Here is an 18,586-nt window from a genome sequence, read left to right on the forward strand (position 1 = left end):
GCCGGGCACCTCCGTCCCGAAGAATGCACATCTTGTGTCATGTGGGAACGCCAGGATGTTTCCCATGTCCTGGACAACCACATGTGCAGGAAATGTCAGCTGGAAGAGCTCGAGCTCCAGGTTTCAGAGCTTGAGCAGCAGCTGACATCACTGCGGGGAATCCATGAGGCTCCGAGCTACATGGATAGCATGTTTTAGGAGGTGGTCACCCCGCGGCATAAGATTGTGCAGGCAGAAAGGGGATGGGTGACCATCAGACAGACAAGGAGGACCAGACAGGTAGTGCAGGAGTCCCCTGAGTGCATCTCGCTCTCTAACCAGTATACTGGTGAAGACGATGGTTTCCACTGGGGAAGTACAGCCAGAGCCTAGACCACGGGTAGCTCAGCTGTACGGTGATGGGCGATTTGATAGTTAGGGAAACACGGGCATTTCTGTGGCCACAGACGTAATTCCAGGATGGTATGTTGCCTCCCTGGAACCAGGGTCAAGGCTGTCACTGAGCGGCTGCAGAACATTCTGAGGGGGAGGGTGAACAGCCAGAGGTTGGGGTCCATATCTGTATCCACAATAAAGGTAGGAAGAGGGATGAAGTCCTGCAAGCAGATTTTAGGGAGCTAGGAAGGAGATTAAAAAGCAGGACCTCAAAGGTAGTAATCTCCAGATTACTCCCGCTGCCACGAGCTAGTAAGTATATAAATGAACGGCTGCAGGACATTGAGGGGGGAGGGTGAACAGCCAGAGGTCTTGGTCCATATCGGTATCAACGACATGGGTAGAAAGAGGGATGAGATCCTGCAGGCAGATTTTAGGGGCCTAAGAAAGAGATTAAAAAGCAGGACCTCAAAAGTAGTAATTTCCGGATTACTCCCGGTGCCAAGAGCTAGTGAGTATAGAAATAAGAGGATAGAGCAGATGAATGCATAGCTGGAGTGATGGTGCAGGAGGGAGGGCTTTAGATTCCTGGGACATTGGGACTGGTTCTGGGGGAGGTGGGACTTGTATAGGCCAGACGGGTTGCACCTCAACAGAGCCCGGACTAATCGCGGGGGGTGGTTTACTAGTGCTGTTGGGAGGGTTTAAACTAATTTGGTAGCGGGATGGGTACCAGGATGTGGCATTAGAAAGGAGAAACAAGGTGCACAAAGGATTGGGAGAGACAGATCGCACTAGAGTAAGAAATGGTACGGTATTAGGTGGGGGCAGACTAAGAGAGAATACAAGAAGGTCTAAGATAGGTTTACAGTGCATGTGTGGAAACATACAAAGCGAGGTAAATAAGGTTGGTGCAGGTGCAAATAGCCACATGGGAATATGATGATGTGGTGAAAACTGAGACCTGGCTCAAAAAAGGGCAGGCTTGGGTACTAAATATTCCTGGATATAAGGTGTTCAGGAAAGATCAGAAAGGAAAGAAAGAAGGTGGGTGGCAGTATTGATTTAAGGAGAATATTAGTGTTGGAGAGGGAGGATGTTCTGGAGGGGTCATGGACAGAATCTATTTGGTTAGAGTTCAGAAATAATAGAGGTGCCGTTACACTACAAGGCGTATTCTATAGGCCGCCAACTAGTGGGAAGGATATAGAGGAGCAAATTTGCAGGGAAATTAGAGAGGTGCAAGAACTAGAGTAGTGATAATGGGAGACTTCAACTATCCTAATATAGAATGGGGTAGTGAGAGTGTAAAGGGTAGAGAGGGGAAGAATTTCTGAAGTGTTCAGGAGAACTTTCCTGATCAGAATGTTTTCGGCCCAACAAGGAAGGAGGCATTGCTGGATCTGGTTCTGGGCAATGGGGTCAGTCAAGTGGAGCAAGTGTCAGTAGCGGAACATTTAGGGAACAGTGATCATAGTATCATAAGGTTTAGATTAGTTATGGAAAAGGACAGGGAGCGATCTAGAGTAAAAGTACTTAATCAGAGGAAGGTCAATTTCAGTGGGTTGAGAATGGATCTGGCCTGGGTAAATTGGAATCAAAGATTGGCAGGCAAAACTGTAATGGAACAATGGGGTGCCTGTAAAGAGGAGGTGGTTCGGGTACAGTTGAGGTACATTCCCATGAGGGGGAAAAGTAGGGCAACCAAAGCAAGAGCTCCCTGGATGACAAAAGAGATAGAGAGTAAGATGAAGCAGAAAAAAGGGGCATATGACAGATGTCAGGTTGAGAATACAAGTGAGAACCAGGCTGAATATAGGAAGTTCAGAGGGGAAGTGAAAAAGGAAATAAGAGGGGCAAAGAGAGAGTATGCGACTAGATTGGCAGCTAACATAAAAGGGAACCCAAAAGTCTTCTATAGGCATATAAATAGTAAACTGTTAGTAAGAAGGGGGGGGGGGGGGTCATGATTAGTGACCAAAATGGAGACCTACGCATGGAGGCAGAGAGCATGGCAGAGGTACTAAATGAGTACTTTGTATCTGTCTTTACCAAGGAAGATGCTGCCAAAGTCATAGTGAAAGAGGAGGTAGTTGAGTTACTGGATGGGATAAAAATTGATTCGGGGGTACTAGAAAGGCTGGCTGTACTTTAAAGTAGATAAGTCACCAGGACTGGATGCATCCTAGAACGCTGAGAGAAGTAAAGGTGGAAATCGCGGAGGTACTGGCCATACTTTTCCAAACCTCCTTGGATACGGGGGTGGTGCTAGAGGACTGGAGAATTTCAAATGTTACACCCTTGTTCAAAAAAGAGTGTAATGATAAACCAAGCAACTGCATGCCAGTCAGTTTAACCTCTAGTGGGGAAGCTTTTAGAAACTATAATCAAATTAACAGTCACTTGGACAAGTGTGGATTAATTGAGGAAAGCCAGCACGGATTTCTTAAAAGCAAATCATGTTTAACTAACTTGATTGAGTTTTTTGATGAGGTAACTGAGAAGGTTGATGAGAACAACGTGGTTGATGCAGTGTACGTGGACTTCCAAAAGGCGTTTGATAAGATGCCACATAATAGGCTTGCCAGCAAAGTTGAAGCCCATAGAATAAAAGGGACAGTGGCAACATGGGTACGAAATTGGCTAAGTGACAGAAAACAGAGAGTAGTGGTGAATGGTGGTTTATTGGACTGGAGGAAGATGCACAATGGTGTTCCCCAGGGGTTGGTGCTAGGACTGCTGCTTTTCTTGATGTATATTAATGACTTGGACTTGGGTGTACAGGGCACAATTTCAAAATTTGCAGATGACACAAAACTTGGAAGTATAGTGAACAGTGAGGAGGATGGTGATTGACTTCAAGAGGGCATAGACAGGCTGGTGGAATGGGCAAACGTGGCAGATGAAATCTAACGCAGAAAAGTGCGAAGTGATACATTTTGGTAGGAAGAACGAGGTGAGGCAATATAAACTAAAGGGTACAATTCTAAAGGGGTGGATGAACAGAGAGACCTGGGGGTATGTACGTACAAATCGTTGAAGATGGCAGGGCAGACTGAGAAAGCAGTTAAAAAAGCAAACGGGATCCTGGGCTTCATAAATAGAGGCAAAGAGTACAAAAGCAAGGAAGTTACGATGAGCCTTTATAAAACACTGGTTCGGCCTCAATTGTGTCCAATTCTGGGCCCTGTTCTTTAGGAAGGATGTGAAGGCCTTACAGAGGGTGCAGAAAAGATTTACAAGAATGGTTCCAGGGATGAGGGACTTCAGTTACGTGGATAGACTGGAGAAGCTGGGGCTGTTCTCCTTTGAACAGAGAAGGTTGAGAGGAGATCTGGCAGAGGTGTTCACAATCATGAGGGGTCTAGAAAGAGTAGATAGAGATAAACTGTTCCCATTGACGGAAAGGTCTCGAACCAGAGGGGACAGATTTAAGGTGATTGGTAGAAGAACCAAAGGCGACATGAGGAAAAACTTTTTTACGCAGCGAGTGGTTAGGATCTGGGTGGTGGAGGCAGATTCAATCGTGGTTTTTCAAAAGGGAATTGGATAAGTAGCTGAAGGAAATTTTTTTTGCAGTGCTACGGGGAAAGTGCGGGACAGTGGAATTAGCTGAAGTGCTCTTTCAGAGAGCCGGCACGGGCTCGACAGGCCGAATGGCCTCCTTCAGTGCTGTAACCATTCTCTGATTCTACAGAAAGAAGCTGTTCAGCCCGTGTATATCCAAAACCCTTTTCAAAGTTACTACTGAATCTGCTTCCACTATCCTTTCGGGCAGCGCATTCCAGCTCAAAAATGTTCTCTTCTCCCTTTTGCCAATTATCTTAAATCTGTGTTCTCTGTTTACCGACCCTCCTGCCAGTGGACTGAACTGTCTTGGGCCAAGCAGTGGAAATATTTTACAGATCGTGGCTGGCAGCAGGTGTTCATTGCTGCCCCAGTTCAGCTGCTTTGAGCAACTTGATGGAGGTGGGGAGAAACACTTTTTTTTAGATGATTTTGCAATCTGCATGCTATCGGAGGTGGTATCGCAGCCTTATTGACTCTGCAGCTCTGACATAAATGCAGTGTTGGATATCTGAAGCACCACAAGCTGCTTTTACATTCGGTCTTTGAGCAAGGCTCCCAGAGTCTGAAGTAAATGTGTCTACTGACTGGCTACGGAAAATAGATTTAACAGCCAGAGCATTGGGAGCGGCTCGTGGACACTGGGCTCCTGGAATCCAAATGAAAAGCAAACCAATAGAAAAACATCTTGAGTCAAGTGTCCTGTGTGATCTGTCATAGAGGAGGAACTGGATAAATGTAATGGCTAGTTTGGGGAAGATTTGTCCAACTTTGAAGATGGGAATAAGTTTCTACAGCACGTTAACAATGGGCTGAAATGCAAATGACTGACTTGTCGGATTTTAGCCAGGTTAATGTGTACGTGTCTGTTATAATCTGCAGCACACCAGTGAGCTGTAAATCTGATGTTGGCTACTCCAACAGACTTTATAATTGAAACCACTTTCACTGCAGGGGTCAAAAATTCCACTGTTGTGAGGTCAGTGGTCTTGCTATTTTTAGGTCGGGAGCAAAAGGAAATATTTCAGAGTCTCTGCTAGATTCAGAGGGAGGAGGGGTGGAATTAATGTGTTTACTTTTGCTCGAAATAAAAACAAGAAACTGGAAGTAGTGGAAGAAGAAAATGGAAAGAATGCAAAAAGTTTGAAATAGGACAAAAGGGACTGAAAAAATAAAACGCTCAGCAATCTAGAGTAATTTTTCTCATCAAATCAAGTGCCTAGAGGCATTGCTTTCTATACAGACTTACACTCGATCAGTAACCCAAGTATATATATTTTATTTGAGTGAAATCCTTTTCTTCCTGCTCCCCTTTAATTTTTTGTGGCCACGCACTGACTGATCGAGAGATGTTGGCAACCTGTTTGCAGACCTTGCCTGCAGTCTGCGTAGACACGATGGCCCAGAAATTCAGGTCGGAGGCTTCCCGCGGGTGCAAGCCTCCGACCTGCACTTACCTAGCGCGCCGGCCGTTGTGCTGTGGGCCCGCGTGGGATTCCGATCCTGGGCCTCCTCCAACTGCCGGCGCACAGTTCTTGCGTATCCCAGGGGCGCAGTTAGTTCGAAGCGTCCCCTGGGATCATTGGCTCTCCATGGCCCACATGGTAGCAGGGAATCTGTATTCATAGATTTGACAGGAAGAGCTGTCAAATCTATGAATACAATTCAGCCCCAAAACCTAACTCAAACTTCAAATAAATTTTAAAAAAATCACATTTTAAAAATAACTATAAATTACATAAAATAACTTAAACAATTTAAATTTTTGAAAAAATTAATTACAGTTTCTAATGGGGCTAAAAATAAACTTACCTTTCTTTAAAGTATTTAAAAATAATAAACCTGTGGAAAAATGTTTTAATTTAACTTAATTCACCACTTACCTTGTTAAAAGCAGGCCTTGCGACTGCTTTTTACAAGTGTAGCTCCTGGAGACTTACCCTCCTGGAGAAAGCTGCAAAAAAAACGGAAGTTCCAGGCGTATGCGCTGCCTCTCCGGAGCACACGTTCGACCTGTGAACCCCTTCCTTTAAGGGAATGGAAGTTCCGGTTTCCCGCGCATGCACGAAACCGGCACTTTCGTTGGGCCTACGCATGAGTACCCAGCGCGTACTCGCCTGTGGGGACCCGAATTTCTGGCCCATTGAGACATGTGCAAGAATGGCCAAAGCAGCTCTGTTCAAACTTTCATCACCCTGCTGCCTTTTTCTAGGGTGACCTGTCCTGCACTTAGTATGTATATATCTGCACATCTCCTGCTGAGAGAAACCCAGGTTTATTTATTGTTTTTTGGATCCCTGCACAGTTGTGTGTTTTCATATGCACAAAAGGGAGTTTAATATGGACATTATTCATCAGCAACTTTAACAGTGCTGGAGTGCTATGAACTGCTGGTGCATTGTACTGTTGCATCTTATAGATATTAACAATGTATATATTTTTTATGAGTTGTGACAAGTTGCCTGTTATGTCACACTGGATTCACTGGTCCCAACCATGGCTTTGAGGTTTCAGTGCTGCCTGTTCTGTTCCGTTGTTGGTGGGTGCAGGAGGTGGGACTCGCAAACAGTATGTCCTGGCACGCTTAATGCATGCCCATTCTCGATGTGAGTTGTCGCGAAACAAATCCTGTTGTATTGTACAGGCCCACTTTTCTGACTCGATAGTGCTCGTGAGAGTCCGAAGGAAAGCAGCCTTAAGCAGCACTTTAGGAGTTGCAGTCGACATGACACTAGTGCAGTCTGGATGTTGCAGTCTGCCACAGTAGCTGAGCCTGTTCATTCAAGGTAGCTAATAAGCTGTGGGAAGTCCTCAGCATTTGGAGGGAAACATTGTTGGAGAGAGTCAAACACTGAAAAGTGACTCTATGGGCTAGTTTAGTGACTTTTTTTGTGCATTGTGATTATTTTTTAAATATGTGAGTTTATCACCTTATATTTGTCCTCAAATTGCTGACGAAATAAAATAACAGCAAAAATAATTTTCAAAAATATTTTGAATAGCGTTATTGGTTCCCCTTCTTGCTCGTTGTTATTGATCGCTGTTGACTAACTGCTGATGGTTTTTGCTCGTTATGTGTTCAATGCCAGGATCCCTACTTGTTCCGTTGTTGTTGTTGTTGTTTTATGAATGATATTTGAGCCAATCCTTTTTTTGGTTGAGGTCTGAAGGTCCTCGCTCTCTGCCGAGCTTGCCAACTTGAATGACTGACTGGCCAGGAAGATATCACAGCTATGTATTTAAAAAAATCTAGTTTTCTATCAGTGTCCTATAGAAACAGGCTGATGGTTGTGACAGGCACTGCGCTGTGCCTGGGGAGGGGAATGGGACCTGCTGTGCTCTGGCATTGCAGTAAACGTTTTTTAAAATTAAATCCTTGTGCTTCATACATTACCCCCACCTCTATCTATATCTATCTATCTATATTTTATGTTATGTTGTGTAGATATAGAAAATTGTTCATTTCTCAGCTGAGTGTCAGGATTGGGAGGTAAGACCAGTGCCTTGTAATGTTTTATTTTAACTGACAAATAAGATAGCCCAGATGAGACCCTGGGGCACAGAAAACCAGGATTACTCCCGAGCTACATATTTTCTGTTTATGTGCAACAGCTGAATTTTTTTCAGCAATTTCCCCTCTTTAACCTTGATCAAGGATGGATGAGGTAATGATTCAAGTTTGCCTTTCACATAGTGCAAACGCTCAACTGCTACTGGTTCTGATGCCTGCTGGACTACTGAATAAACCTTGTTTGAATTGGTCACTATCGATTCCAGGCTCCCCATCCCCACTGTTGCAACTTTACGCAGCAGTGAGTAGAGGATGGAACCCCTGCTTTGGTTTCCATTCTCATTGTTTGTTTAATTTTTGTTTTGCACCTGGCATGTTCTAACACTAACCCTCTGTTTTCTAGATGTTCTCGAACAACGATGAAGCTGTGATAAACAAGAAACTCCCAAAGGAACTGCTGCTCCGGTAAGAACAACACAAATCAAACCTTGGAGAAGGAATCTCTTTCTGCTACATATGGAGGCTATAGATCAAAAATGATTGAAAAATCTTAAATGGTCAAATTTAGCACCTTTACAAATCCATTATGTTGAAGTGTTATTAACTTACTTCAAAAATGGTGGAACGGTGGAGTTTGGGAGCAAAACCTTCTGAAGTTTAAGCTGTGACTTAAAAATAGATGTTAATTACTTTTGTGTAATGTCAAAACCAGCTCATTCAAACCATGAGTGTCTAGTTTTTCACCTGGAACTGAGTCTTTTAGCGTTTCCATAATTCCCCACTTCCAGAAGGACGTATCTTCTCAAAGTTAATCTGGGCGATTTGGCAAATTTCTTCATGGTATTGTACAATATGTGTTAAGGGGCTGCTAGAAAGTAGGAGTGTTTGAAGTTTAAAAACTTGGAGAAACGCTTAAAATAAGCAACAGCCAACAAATGTTCTTCAAAAGCCATCACCTGTACCTTTGATGCTGCGAAACGCCAATGGTTTAGGGCTGGAGTGCAAGGTAAATATTAAATTGAATTAAATAAAGGTGCCCAACCCCTGCATTTGGTGCCATTCATCCATAAGAATGTGTTTTGTCCCTTTTACAGTGTAATTACTTTTAGCCAGTATGATGGACAGTTAAGCCTCTCCCAGGCATATGCCATTCCTCAGCAGACCTATCTCCTTCAAAAAGGAAGGGGAAATAAACATGTCTTCTGATGCTGCTCTTGGCAAATTTGCAGTGGGACTCCCTTGACCTTTACCTACAAAGTGGATAAAAATATTCCTTCCATCACCCCTGAATGCCCTGAAGGTGAGACCCAGCTGTGGCATTTTGATGTAGTGTCACCGACGACGATTCTTCATTGCATTTCTACATTGCAGTTTGCCTTTGTGTATTTACCATTAATGTTGCTGCATGATTGACAAAAGGCGTGGGTTTCTAAAGTGTAAGGTTGTGTCTGTAACACTTTCCTATTCCTTTTCACCCCTTGCAGTGAAGATGAATCTTTGTAGCCAAAAACGAACAAAACCTGTCCACATAAGAATGGGTGAATCCAGATGACTTCTGAGACCCCAAATTGAATTGAACTTCCTTTTGGTTAAGATTCTAGTGCTTGGATGATGAAACAATCAACCCATCAACACTTTATCCCCCTTATATTTGTAACTCATTCTGTACTACAGTTAAATACAATTTTAAAATTTAGCTTCATTTCTGGTTATTTTCCAACATTAACAAGGAAAGTGTTATTTCAGGAGAACTGCAGGTTCTTCGACAAAGATTTAGTCCAAAGTATTGATTTGAGATCTACTCTACAAAAAGACTGACGATTTTTTTGTCCTTTAACTCCTAAACCTTAGTGTTGGCTTGGCGCAGTTGGTAGTGAGTTGGAAGGTTGTGCGTTCACTCTAGGACTTGAAGATATAATTTAGGCTGGCACTCAAGTGCAGGGTGCTGCATTGTTGGAGGTGCCGTCCTTTGGATGATGCTTTAGGGTGATCTGAGGTGCCATCTTCCATTTCTGGTGGTTGAGATGACATTTAAGATTCCATGCCACTATTCAAAGAACAACAGGGAGTTCTCCCAGCACTCCGCTGTCTTCACCACCACTAGGTACCAATTAATTAGCCCTCATTTTTACTAGCGGTGTTGACTATTTATGCTATGCATAAAACGGCTACCGAATTTGACCAAATAACAGTCAAGTATGCGAAGGACTTTGATACATGATGAGGTACTTGGAAAAACGTAGCTTTGAATGACCTAAGGAGAGTGCAGTTACGAAGGTAGTTTTTTTCTCCAATTAAATATTGGGAAGACCGACGCCATTGTTTTCGGTCCCTGCCACAAACTCCGTTCCCTAGCCACTGACTCCATCCCTCTCCCTAACATCTGTCTGAGGCTGAACCACACTATTCGCAACCTTGGTGTCATATTTGACCCTGAAATGAGCTTCCGACCACATATCCGCAGCATAACTAAGACTGCCTATTTCCACCTCTGTAACATCGCCCGTCTCCACCCTTGCCTCAGCTCATCCGCTGCTGAAACCCTCATCCATGCCTTTGTTACCTTTTTTAGATTTGACTATTCCAACGCACTCCTGGCTGGCCTCCCACATTCTACCCTAGGTAAACTTGAGGTGATCCAAACCTCAGCTGCCCACGTCTTAACTTGCAGCAAGTCCCATTCACCCATCACTCCTGCACTTAAGCAATACCTCGATTCAAAATTCTCATCCTTGTTTTCAAACCCTCCATGACCTCGCCCCTCCCTATCTCTAATCTCCTTCAAACCCCCCCCCCCCCCGGAGATATCTGCGCTCCTCTAATTCTGCCCTTTTGAACATCCCTGATTATAATCGCTCGACCATTGGTGGCCGTGCCTTCTGTTGCCTGGGTCCTAAGCTCTGGAATTCCCTGCCTAAACCTCTCCGCTTCTTTACCTTTCTTTCCTCCTTTAAGACGCTCCTTAAAACCTACCTCTTTGACCAAGCTTTTGGTCACCTGCCCTAATTTCTGATTATGTGGCTCTGTGTCATTTTTTGCCTAATAATACTCCTGTGAAGTGCCTTGGGACATTTTGCGACGTTAAAGGCGCTATATAAATACAAGTTGTTGTTTATTTTATAGAAGTGGTGAGGTGGAATGTGATCATGAATCAGTGGGAGTATGAGGAAATGAGTAGGAAGGTGCAGCACTTCTCGGCTTTACTTCTGAAGTAAAAAGAAGCATGGAGAATGTTTGTTTATTTACTTGGTATTAACAGTAATGTGAGTCTATGCAAAACCTGCTTTTTGTTCTGTGTACTGGGGAAGCGGTGCTAGGAAACACCAGAATCTGGGAATTTAAAGAGACACTATCCAATCTGTAATTTTTTTCTAAAAACATTCCCTGTGCTTCACTTTGCCAGCTGCCAAAAATAATTTGGGCAGGAAGCAGGATTGAATTAAACAGCAAATGATTATTAAACTACTCCGGAAATAATGTTTTTTTTAAGCATTTAGTCTGTGGAAAAATACCAAGAAGTATTTTTGTAATTGAAGACTATTGTACTGTAGGCGGTATGGAATGTACACAGTGCATAATAGCTTTGATCACAAACATGCCATTTTATAAATAAATTGGGGCATAAGTGGCGGTGTAAGTGGAATCTTGTGTTGTAGTGTGGCAAGCTCGTGATTCCCCCACTTTCAAATACTGTACTGTTCACAGCTGTGCTGTCTGTTGGATGCTGAGCAAAGGCATATCTTCGAGAGAGAGTTAGGAAAGGAAAATCAATAAGCCCATACTCCCAAGTCCATCTTGCATGCCTTCTGGCGGCTAATTTGAGCGGTGTTAGTCTCTCCTAACTAGAAATGGACTGTTTGGGGGGTGAGGCATGAAGAGAAAGAACCAATATGTACTTTACATGTGTGGTGCAAATTTTGAATTTTCTGCAAGTTTCAACGTTTTGAGACTTGTGAAGAAATTTGCAATTCATGAAATTTATGGACAACCATTTTAGGAAAGCAAATGAAAAGGCTTTGTAAGGGGTTGGTGTGTAGTTACCAGTAGAGACCTGTGGATTTCTTCTACGTCTCCTACCATTCATGATATTTGTATGTGCTGTGGAAGAAGGTAATACTTGCAATAAAATGTTTGCTGATTTTGTATATGACTAATATAAGAGAAGCTAATGGTATTTAAAGAGTTCTGGGACAAGTAAATAGATGGGTTAATTTTGATGTGGATAAATGCAAAATAATCCATGCTTGTTGCAGGAAACCTGAATTGTAGTTAGAATTACATGGCCTATTTCTGTGCTGAAAATATCTATTTGCCCCAACAGGTCTATGCCTGTGATGCTCCACACACGCCTCCTCCCACTCTACTTCATCTCACCCTAGCAACATCCCTCATGTACTTATCTAGCTTTCCCGTAAATGTATCTATGCTATTTGCCTCAACTACTGTGGTAGTGCATTCCACATTTTGCATGTGCTAAGTAATGTTCAATAGTTAAGGTGGGAAAGGATTTGGATGTGTTTATTGACCACTTACAGAAAGTGTGCAGGCAAAGTTGAGTTCTTGACTTGAATCATGTGTTGAGATGAATCTTGAGGACAAGTGTCTGCTTGGCTCAGTTGATCGTACTCTCATCTCTTGAGTCATTGGTTCAAGCCCGCCTCCAAGGTTTGAATATATAATCCAAGCTGATCCTTCAGTGCATTACTGAGGGAGTGTTACATTGTCAGAAATGCTGTTCTTTTGGATGAGGCATTGAAAAAGCAGACAAAACCTTTTTTATATAAAGTGGTTCAGGTGAGCATTAAAGATCCTGTGGCACTATATGAAGGTTAGTAAGAAGTTCTCCTGATGTCCTGACCAACATTCTTCCCACAAGCAACACTATTTAAAAAAAAATTAACTTGTCAATGATCTCCTTTCTATTTGTAAAACTTTGCTGCATGCAAATTAACTGCCAAAATTGTCTGTCTAGCAACAGTGACTGAACTTGAAAATAATTAATTATGTGAAGTGCCTTGGGATATTATGACAGATGGGGATAAGGTGATAAATACAAGTTCTTTTTCTCTTGACTATAAATATAGACTATAAATCTGCGTGGATCTTTGGTTAGGTCACAGTTGGAATATATTGTGCTATTTGGGCATCTTTGAAAATAAAAAAAATTGTGCTGGAAGGGATTCAGTTGAGACTTGGGGCTGTAAACTATGAAGAGACTCGGGTAGACTTGCGTTTTCATAGAGAAGAGATTGAGAGGAGGTAGGATACAAGTTTTTAAGATGCTGAATGGAATAGATATTGGCCCAAAATTTGCAATCGGAGACTTCACGCGCATGCATCCAACCTGTAAAAACTCTACGCATTTACCTAGTGGCCGGGAGGTGTAGAGACTAGCGATCCTGGGCCTCTCTGGGTATGCGCGGGCAGAGGCCCACGTAGCCCAGGGGCATATGTGGTTTGCAAGCGCCCCGGGATCACGTGGGCTCGACCAACGAATAAAAGAAAGGAATCCCCATTCACACTTATGGGAGTTCCGTACGTACAGAATTCCCATAAGTATGAATGGGGATCACTTGAAAAATACACAAACACACAAAATAATTTTTTTAAATTACATATTTAAAAATAATTAATGCCATTTAATTAAATATTAAATTAAAATGTAATATTTTGAAAAAAATGGTGTTTTAATGGGGTTAAAAATAAACTTACCTTATTGGACATTGTTTTTAATGTATAAATGGGTAATATTTTATTTTTCTATTTTTTAAAACTCTTCTGGTAAAAGCAAGCCTTATGCCTGCTTTAACCAGGCGTAAGAATTTCACGGGCATTCAGCGAGCGGAAATTGGGCAAGTAGCGCAGCTCTCCACCCACCGAGGCTCTTCTCCCGGGGATGCGGAGGATCTGTCAAGAAGATTCTTGACAGATTGCAAGTTCCGTGTTTTAGCGCATCCGCTTCGCAAGCCTCAACCCGGAACTTGTGCGGCACCCGTAGGGGTCACAAAATACATTGTAGGCAAGCAGATTATTTAACTTGGACTGTGAGAATGAAACTTGAGATTAGAACGGTTTTCCCCCTAAAAATTTTTGGCTATGTAGAAAAGAGACCCAGCAAAACAATTAATATTGCTAATAAATAGCTTTAAAAAGGAACTGGACGAATATCTTGCAAGTAGGATTTGAAAGGTATAAGGAGATAGGGATGGTCGCGTTGTGTGTTGGAATGTTCCTTGAGTTGCTGAGACCTCATAAATGACAGACTGAGGGAAAGCAATGCAAGTCAGATGGATTACAGAACAAGGACACATTTAGTGAAAGCTGTCATCAGGAGTTGAAATATATTCTGTTGATTTCTTGGTTTGTGGAAGTGATTGATTTAATGGGCCTTTTCTCATTCCATTTTTTTTTGGAGCCTGCCAAATTGTTGATAAATCCTGTTCCTAGTAGTGGTGGGAATAGTGTTGCCAACCCGCCAGCATTGTCCTGGTGTCTCCCAGGAATTGAAGATTGAACTCCAGGGCACGGCTGTGAGCAATCCTGGAGAAAAATGATCGGGACATGAAAATATTTGTGTGCTTGGTAAAATTTTCTTTGAACACTTTTGCTTATTAGTTATATAAAAAAAAGTGAAAATGAGGAGAAAAGAGCTGTTTGACTGAAGTTGAGAATGATCCAATCGGGTAATGAAGAGTCTGTTCGCTTCTCAATTGACGAGTCTGTTCGCTTCTCAATTGACTTGGGAAGGCGGTGCGTCACGAGCAGGAGCGCGTTGGTAAATCAGTGGTGGAGGTGGGGCAGTGGGACACAGGATGCCATGTCATGAAACTTCCAGGAATGTGTCCAATCAGAGTTGGTAACATGGGCCAGGTCTGGAACTCTACTGCATACAGTACCACACTAATACCTTTCGTTTTTTGCTGCGTGTCCTAGTACAGGAAATTTTGTGATATCCGGCACCGACGGGACCGAGCTGTTACCGTTTCTTCAAAACTGCCGGACAAACCAGCGCTAATGTTGAAGCATTCAGCTCCGTATCTGGCAACAAACACTGTTGCTTAGCAACAGCTTCTAAACAGTCGGCCGTACCTTGGAAGTGTCTCTGTAGCTTAGCAACAGCTTCAGAGAGACTTTGCAGAGCCTGACTGTTGGGGGAAAAAAAAGCCACGAGAAGAAAAAAAAGCCACGAGAAGAAAAAAAAGCCACAAGAAGAAGAAAAAACCTAACAAAACGGCTCCTGATTTTTGCCGGTGGATCGAGCATTCCGGACAATTAACCTCCGGATAAACCAAAGTTTCCTGTAACTATTGCAGCCACTGGCAAACATTTGCTGCCTCTGAAATTCTAAGTATTTTAAAAAGGCACGTTGAGCCTTCGAAACGATGACACGGGGCAAATATGCAGGCCTGCCTGATGGAAGAAGTTAGCTGTCAACAACAACTTGCATTTATATTATTCCTTTTAAAAAGTAGAAAAACGGCCCTAGGTGCTTCTTAGAGATGTAATCGGGAAAAAAAATTGTTATATTAGTGAGGTGACCAAAAGCTTGGTCAAAGAGGAGGGTTTTAAGGAGGGTCTTAAAAGAGGAGAGGGAGGTGGAAAGGCAGCAAGGTTAAAGGAGGTAATTTCAGAGTGTGGAGCATAGGTGGCTGAAGGCATGGCCTCAAATGGTGGGGCAAAAGGAAACATAGACGATAGGAGCAGGAGTAGGCCATTCGGCCCCTCGAGCCTGCTCCGCCATTCAATGCGATCATGGCTGATCATCCAAATTCAGTACCCTGTCCCTGCTTTCTCGCCATATCCCTTGATCCCTTTAGCCTTAAGAAATATATCCAACTCCTTCTTGAATATATTTAATGAATTGGCCTCAACTGCCTTCTGTGGTAGAGAATTCCACAGGTTCACCACTCTCTGGGTGAAGAAATTCCTCCCTCATCTCAGTCCTAAATAGCTTACCCCTTATCCTTAGACTGTGACCCCTGGTTCTGGACTCCCCCGCCATCAGGAACATCCTTCCTGCATCTAGTCTGTCCAGTCCTGTCAGAATTTTATAAGTTTCAATGAGATCCCCTCTCATTCTTCTAAACTCCAGCGAGTATAAGCCCAATCGATACAATCTCTCCTCATACGTCATTCCTGCCATCCCAGGTATCAGCCTGGTGAATCTTCGCTGAACTCCTTCCATGGCAAGAACATCCTTCCTCAGATAAGGCGACCAAAACTGCACGCAATGCTCAAGGTGTGGTCTCACCAAGGCTCTGTACAACTGCAGCAAGACATCCTTGTTCCTGTACTCGAACCCTCTCGCTACGAAGGCCAACATACCATTTGCCTTCTGAACCGCCTGCTGCACCTGCATGCTTACCTTCAGCGACTGGTGCACAAGGACACCCAGTTCTCGTTGCACTTCCCCTTCTCCCAATCTATTGCCATTCAGATAATAATCTGCCTTCCTGTTTTTGACACCAAAGTGGATAACCTCACATTTATCCATGTTATATTGCATCTGCCATACATCTGCCCAATCACCCAACCTGTCCAAATCATCCTGGAGTTTCTCGGCATCCTCCTCACAGCACACATGCCCACCCAGCTTTGTGTCGTCTGCAAACTTGGAGATATTACATCTAGTTCCCTCGTCTAGATCATTAATATATATTGTGAATCGCTGACATTTCGAGAGGCTACAGTCAGAGGACTGGGAATTGGGCAGTGGGGGATGATGTATTATTCAACAGGTCTACCATTTCCTTATCATTGACAATATCACCATTATCAGTTTTCAAGGGGCCAACATTGCTCCTGACCACCTTTTTCCCAATATAATTGTAAAAATGTTTTGTGATGATTTTACTATCCCTTGTGAGATTCTTTTCATACTCTCCTTTTATAGCTCTTGCTATCTGTTTTGTCACCCTTTGGTGTTCTTTGTATCTTTCCCATTCGCCAGGATCTTTGGCTATTTTTACTTTTAGCTTTATGTTGACTTACCTCTTTAGTCGTCCATGGCTGTTTTTTTTTGTGGCAAGTATAGCTCTTGCCCTGTCGTTTTACCCATTAACAGATATGCCCAGTTTACTGTGGACAGTCTCTGCCTCATCGTATTGAAGTCGGCCTTACCTAAATCTAGAATCTTAGTAGCTGTTTCACATTTCTCCCTTTCAAACACTACGTTGAACTCAATCATGTTATGATCGCTTTTAGATAAATGTTTGCGCACCGTTGGGCTGCTAAATCTGGCTCATTACTCATTACTAAATCTAATATGGCATGCCCCCTTGTTGGTTCTAGAACATATTGTTGCAGAAAACTATCCCGAACACACAAAAAATTCACTGCCTTTCTGACGTGCTAGTCTGCTTATCCCAATCTGTGAAAGTTAAAATCCCCCGTTAAAACCACTCTGCCTTTGCTACATGGTCTTGGAACAGATAGAAACATAGAAAAATAGGAGCAGGAGTTGGCCCTTCGAGCCTGCTCTGCCATTCAGTATGATCATGGCTGATCCTCGATCTCAATACCACATTCCTGCTTTCTCCCCATACCCCTTGATGCCTTTTGTGTCTAGAAATCTATCTACCTCTTAAATATATTCAGTGACTTGGCCTCCACAGCCTTCTGTGGCAGAGAATTCCACAGGTTCACCACCCTCCGAGTGAGGAAATTTCTCCTCATCTCAGTCCTAAATGTTCTACCCCATATCCCGAGACTGTGACCCCTCATTCTCGACCCCCCAGCCAGGGGAAACATCCAGTCTGCCTAGCCCTGTCAGAATTTTATATGTTTCAATGAGATCCCCTCTCACCCTCCCTCCAACATGTCCAGGAGAACATTGTGGGGAGAAGAGAAAAAAGTATACTTTTTTTCCCCCTTTTGTTTTATCAATAGCAATAGATTAGTGGTATCTGTCTGCACATCTAGATGGTCCATTTTAATGCCTCGTTGTTTACCGGTTATTTGAGTTTAGCCAGTGTAAGTTTACTGTAACTTTCTCCAGTGTTGTAAATATAAACCCGCACCCTTCTGGATCAATACAGCTTTTATACCACAACACACTTGATACAGATTGCTCTTAAATAACCTTTTAGTTTGTAGAACTTTCTGTGACAAAATAGATTGTATTTGTTCGAGATGTGTGATCAGTTCACTTGAGTCTGTTCTGCTGCTATCCTCACTATGATAAAATGGCGAAAGCTAACAATTGTGTCGCCACCTCGAGACAGCCAGTAGAATGGCACAGCTGCCAAGTACATCACCTGGCTAAGCGAATATCAAATGAACAGAGTGCTGGAGATGCACAGCAGATCAGTTAGCATTGTCCTGCTTCCCCAACTCCGGGGTGTTGAAGCTAACAAACCGGGTAACGACTCGGACATCCCTAGTCTGTTTGGTTCAGCTGCTCATCGCCTTAACCAGCTGAACTATTTGGGATCTATGGCAATAAACTGAATAGATGCTTTATCTAAAAGCATGAAGCCCTTACTATGGGATGCAGTGCTATCTCACAATCACATACAATCTCCATGTTGCTGCAATTAGTGATGGTCTTGATCTAATTGCAGTAAGGCCTGTTAACTTGCTAACTGGGAAACCAATGTAACTCTCTTGTACATCCAGTAGAACTGCCCAGATTACCTGATGCCTTGGCTGCTGTATTAGATGTTGGTGCTAATAAAAACATGTCTTTAAAAATAGGGCGCATAAAATTGATCCTCAGCAAAGCTGTTATGTGTAGATCTTAATAAATATATAATATATATATATATATATATATATATATTAAAAATCTTGTGCAGATATGCACTTCCTGTCCCCACACCTTGCTCCTGCCGTCATGATTTTTCATCATGCTTTCTGTCTAAATTTACCATTGTAAATTGCTATGTCACCATTTCCCATTCATTTTTCCAATGCCAACTGCCATGATGTAGCTTCAGGCCCTGTAGAGCAAGCTTCTTAATTGTGTCTCTGTACTGCATCGCCATCTTGCATATTAAAGCAAGCCTTATTCATCAATTGGCCATGGACAGTGTACTAGTAATAAAGTATATTGTAGGAACAAAACTCACTTAATAACTGAGATTTTGTATGCATGTCAGTATATCGGTGGCAAATTTAAAATTGTACATACTA

The 18,586-nt window shown here is 42.8% G+C and overlaps 1 protein-coding gene across 4 annotated transcripts in view; it reads left to right on the plus strand.

Moving 5' to 3' along the window:
• Nucleotides 1-18,586, plus strand: part of LOC147101268 (F-box/LRR-repeat protein 20) — a 138,487-nt gene that overhangs the window by 45,721 nt on the left and 74,180 nt on the right. For all 4 annotated transcript variants that reach the window (XM_085966559.1, XM_085966561.1, XM_085966558.1 and 1 more), the window contains one exon: nt 7,857-7,918. In XM_085966559.1, the coding sequence (XP_085822685.1) occupies nt 7,857-7,918 (62 nt within the window). The remainder of the gene's footprint in view (nt 1-7,856; nt 7,919-18,586) is intronic.

The sequence above is a fragment of the Somniosus microcephalus genome, chromosome 24 (assembly GCF_052327205.1).
Source record: "Somniosus microcephalus isolate GS21.2 chromosome 24, FLI_Smic_1.0, whole genome shotgun sequence".
Taxonomy (NCBI): domain Eukaryota; kingdom Metazoa; phylum Chordata; class Chondrichthyes; order Squaliformes; family Somniosidae; genus Somniosus; species Somniosus microcephalus.